Source organism: Echinops telfairi, unplaced genomic scaffold (genome assembly GCF_000313985.2).
Source record: "Echinops telfairi isolate 266 unplaced genomic scaffold, ASM31398v2 ScPeMD7_18;HRSCAF=68, whole genome shotgun sequence".
Taxonomy (NCBI): Eukaryota; Metazoa; Chordata; class Mammalia; order Afrosoricida; family Tenrecidae; genus Echinops; species Echinops telfairi.
The window spans coordinates 31,903,609-31,907,470 of record NW_022103915.1 but is presented as its reverse complement, the minus strand read 5'-3'; the positions used below and the strand labels follow the sequence as shown (position 1 = coordinate 31,907,470).

Below are 3,862 nucleotides of genomic sequence, written 5' to 3'. Positions count from 1 at the left end.
CTTGACACAATGAATATATGTATGGATTATGATAAGAGTTGTATGAGCCCCCAATAAAACGATTTTCTTAAAAGGCAGTTTTAAGATAATTGGTCACATTGGATTAGAGACTGAATACTTTATGATATTAAGTAATCATTAATTTTTTTTTTGGTAAACTTGTTTCTTTATTGAGAGGGTTGAGGAGCACCAGGGAATGTCCATTCTAATCTTCCTGGGCTGGTTTTTTAATTGTTTTCTTTTTCTTAGTGCTGTTGCTCTTGCTGCTAGCAGCTGCCTCCTCGGGTCCACTACTGGCAGGCTCCCCCTTTCCAGGGAGCTTCTTCCTTTTCTTTGGGATGCTCCCGCCATTTGCTGACTCTTGAGGATCATAGGCAGGCTCCTCTCTGGGGAGAGATTTCAGTTTCTTCCTCTTGGGGGGAGGCACCCCTTCTGGATCACTGCTGACCATCTCCTCCTTAGATCTCTTTTTTATGGGTTTGGGGAGAGCAGAGAGAGCTGGGTCTTCAAATCCATTTTCCTGTGGAGCCTCCTGGGCCCTCTGCTTTTTCTTCTTTTTGGGCCGTTCCCCGTTGGTCTCCTGCCCTGCGACCTCACACTCCTCAGGAGCACTGCTGTTTTCCTGAGATGCAAGTGCAGCCAGTCACTTCTTTTCCTTTTTCAAGCGTTTCTTCTCCCGCTTCTCAAGCTTCCTAGTCATCTCCTCAGCGGCCGCCTCTGCCTGAACCATTGCCTCCTTCATCACATCCAGATTGTCCCGAGGCGCCTCCCCAGTGTCGTAGAAGGAGAGTCGCTCTTCCACTTGCTCTCGGAGCTTTTCCCCAAATACATTCGTGGGCACCTCCGAGAAACAGTCGATCCGAGAGGCAATACTGCATTTGTTTGCCAGGTATCGGGAGATGCGGCCTTTGTTCTTGGCAGCTGCCCTGCCAATGAAGGTGGAGTGGAAAATGAGTCCGTATTTAGGGGTGTTTCCCCTGGTCTTCAGGGCTCTGGAAGTTTTCTGGGTCCTGGGAATCACTCAGACACCAGGGCTGGCCCATCACTCCCATAGCAGATGCCTGTATGGGTCAGAGGCCCTGGTCAGCCATCGCTGTGTAATTTTATTAAGTGTGTATCATTTGGAGTTATAAGACATGTCCTTATCGGTAATGGAAAACTGACTAATTAAGTAAAATAATTTGGTATGATTATAAGCGAAAAGATATATACTCTTGGCTAGTACCTAGAGTTAAAGAAGCCAAGTATTCTAAAGTTAAAGGATAAGCTGTTCTTCAAGGTCTCACAGATGGCCTACTTCTGGTAGACTTCAAGAATTGGTCTTTAAGCAGAGTTGCTAAACCCTCAGTGCCCTTGCACTGTGATCGTTGGCTAATTCAGGAGAAATAGGGTCCTAGAAAAAGTAAGATCTTTATTAGTTCTGCCCTTAGACCTAAGCAAGAGGGCCTTCTAGTGCCAGAACTTCCATTGCTGGTGGCCACAGTCTAGCCGTCATTTGCCTGCACGCCTCCCTGCTCAAGGAGTAGCCGTAGGCTCCACCACATGAAAGTATCTGCCTGTGTTTCCGGAGCTGGAGCCCTGGGCTTTTCTGCAGGAAAGCTCTGAGCCTGATTCCTGACAGTCTGCCTGTTCCCCAGGCCCATTTGTGTAGATCCCCATTGGCCTTAAGGTGTAGGCTGTGATGTCTCACACATGTTCAAAGAACATCAAGATATGTAATGAAGCCAAGAATGGAAAGAGAAGGAGGCTGAGCCGTGAGCAAAGGGCTAGGGCAGGAGATGGCTCTCAGTCCTGCCACTTTCTAGTACAGAACTCCAAGGACTTCTAAGAGTTTAAAATCAAGCCATTCTTCATTGTTACAAAGGTATATCTACAATGTAGGAAATAGAATATATTTCCACTGAACAGTTTGTGCATTTGGCTTGTTGTTTTTAAATATTAAGATATATATATAGACCTTCATGTGTTTACTCTTGACCCAGACCTCATGAACATTAGAGAGAGCCCGTATGCAAATCAACTACCATTGGTTGTAATTTTTTTTTAGTTAGAAGCTATATCTGAGCTTTATAAATTAATATCTAAGGAAATGACATGAGAAAGTTATTTGGTAAATATAACATCATTACTTATGTCTCCGACTTATAGATGCTATGATGTTCTCTTTCTGTTTTTGTCAGGTGAAAGGCCCTAATATTGGACTTATTGGCTTCTCCAAAGGCGGTGACCTGTGTCTCTCCATGGCCTCCTTCTTAAAGGGCATCACAGCCACTGTACTCATCAATTCCTGTGTGGCAAATTCAATGACTGCTCTGCATTACAAGGAAATGACTATTCCTTCTCTTGGCAGTGACCTAAGCAAATGTACAGTCACCGAGTCAGGCTTTCTGGAGAGTTTGCATATTTGGAATAACCCACTGGAAAAGCCTAACCACCAAAGTCTCATACCATTGGAAAAAGCTCAAGGGCCCTTCTTGTTTATTGTTGGCAAGGATGATCATAGCTGGAATGGCGAATTCTATGCTCGTATAGCCTCTGACCGGTTACAGGCCCATAGGAAAGACAAACCCCAGATAATCTGCTACCCAGGAGCTGGTCATTGTCTTGATCCACCTTATTTTCCTGCTCGCATAGCCTCAGTGCATCCAGTTTTGGGCTTACCAGTATTCTATGGAGGCGAGCCAAGGGCTCATGGAAGAGCACAGGTGGATGCCTGGCAGCAAATTCAAACCTTCTTCCATAAACATCTTGATGCTAAACAATCCTTTAAGCACAGCAAATTATAATATTATAATCATTGACTTTCAAAACTAACTCCCATTAAGTTCATTCTGACTCATAGAGACCCGATAGGACAGGGTAGACCTGCCTCTGTGGGTTGTCAAGACCGTAACTCTTTATAGGAGGAGAAAATCTTGCCTTTCTTCCAAGGAGCAGCTAGCTGGTGGTTTCTAACTGATGACCTTGTGGTTAGCAGTCCTCCTACTCATAGATTAGATATTGTATTCATATAATTGATATTGTGATTTTAGAGTATTTAGAAACCTTTATTAATGAAGCAACCATGTTTAGTCAGCATTTGAAACAATACTTGAATGAAGCATTTCTTCAGTCAGATCCTAAGAATCTCAGCCTTTGCTGAAGCTCACCTTTCTTCACTGCCACCCCCACCTCCACTTCCATCTCCTCCAAGCTTTACTCGGTGCATAAGTTTGACCCTGATTTTATCTGTAAGACCAAGCTTTACTTTCCATAGAAAAAAATGAAGGTGCCCTTATCCAACCATCATAATCTCTGGGTGGTACACACAGTTTATTCAGGTTTCAGTTAATTATAGACTTTCTTGAACCTAAAACGAAATGGCAGTTGAGAGAGTTCCTGGGAATGGCTTTGTTTTGTCCCATGTGGATAGCCAATGAAGGGCTTCCAGCAAAGTGTCTTTATGAGGTTCCCAGGATGTTCCTGAGCATTCCTCCAGTTCTAGGCCTCCCAAACCTTAATATGTCTTTTCAATCATATGCATATGAAAGGCAAGGGGTTGCTCTGAAAGTCCTAACTGAGCATTTAGGACTAACCACAAGGCTTATAGGACATGTTTTAAAAATAACTGGGCAAGTGATGAGGGTGGCGATACCTGGAGGGTAGAGGAAAGGTGGGGTTTAAAGGAGGAACTGATTACAAGGATCTACATATAACCTCCTCCCTTGGAGATGGACAACAGTAAGTGGGTGAAGGGAGACGTCGGACAGTGTAAGATATGACAAAATAATAATAAGTTATGAATTAATAAGGGTTCATGAGGGATGAGGGAGTGGGATGGGAGGGAGGAAAATGAGGAGCTGATATTAAGGCTCAAGTAGAA

At 43.9% G+C, this 3,862-nt stretch overlaps 2 protein-coding genes and 1 non-coding gene across 3 annotated transcripts; 1 reads left to right on the top strand and 2 right to left on the bottom strand.

The window, feature by feature from the left end:
- Positions 1-205: 205 nt before the first annotated feature.
- LOC105979988 (nucleolar protein 56-like) lies at positions 206-1,643 on the bottom strand. Its single transcript, XM_045288179.1, is given in 2 exon segments — positions 206-1,010; positions 1,540-1,643. Coding segments are annotated over 2 exon segments (909 nt in total).
- Positions 1,016-1,103, bottom strand: LOC115868906. Its single transcript, XR_004045866.1, has one exon. It is a non-coding gene; the product is annotated as a small nucleolar RNA SNORD86 (small nucleolar RNA).
- A 513-nt stretch (positions 1,644-2,156) lies between the features above and the next one.
- LOC105979989 (acyl-coenzyme A thioesterase 6-like) lies at positions 2,157-2,894 on the top strand. Its single transcript, XM_030884859.2, has one exon. It carries the CDS (start codon positions 2,157-2,159, stop codon positions 2,784-2,786), a length of 630 nt encoding a protein of 209 aa, XP_030740719.1. The 3' UTR covers positions 2,787-2,894.
- Positions 2,895-3,862: the final 968 nt, after the last annotated feature.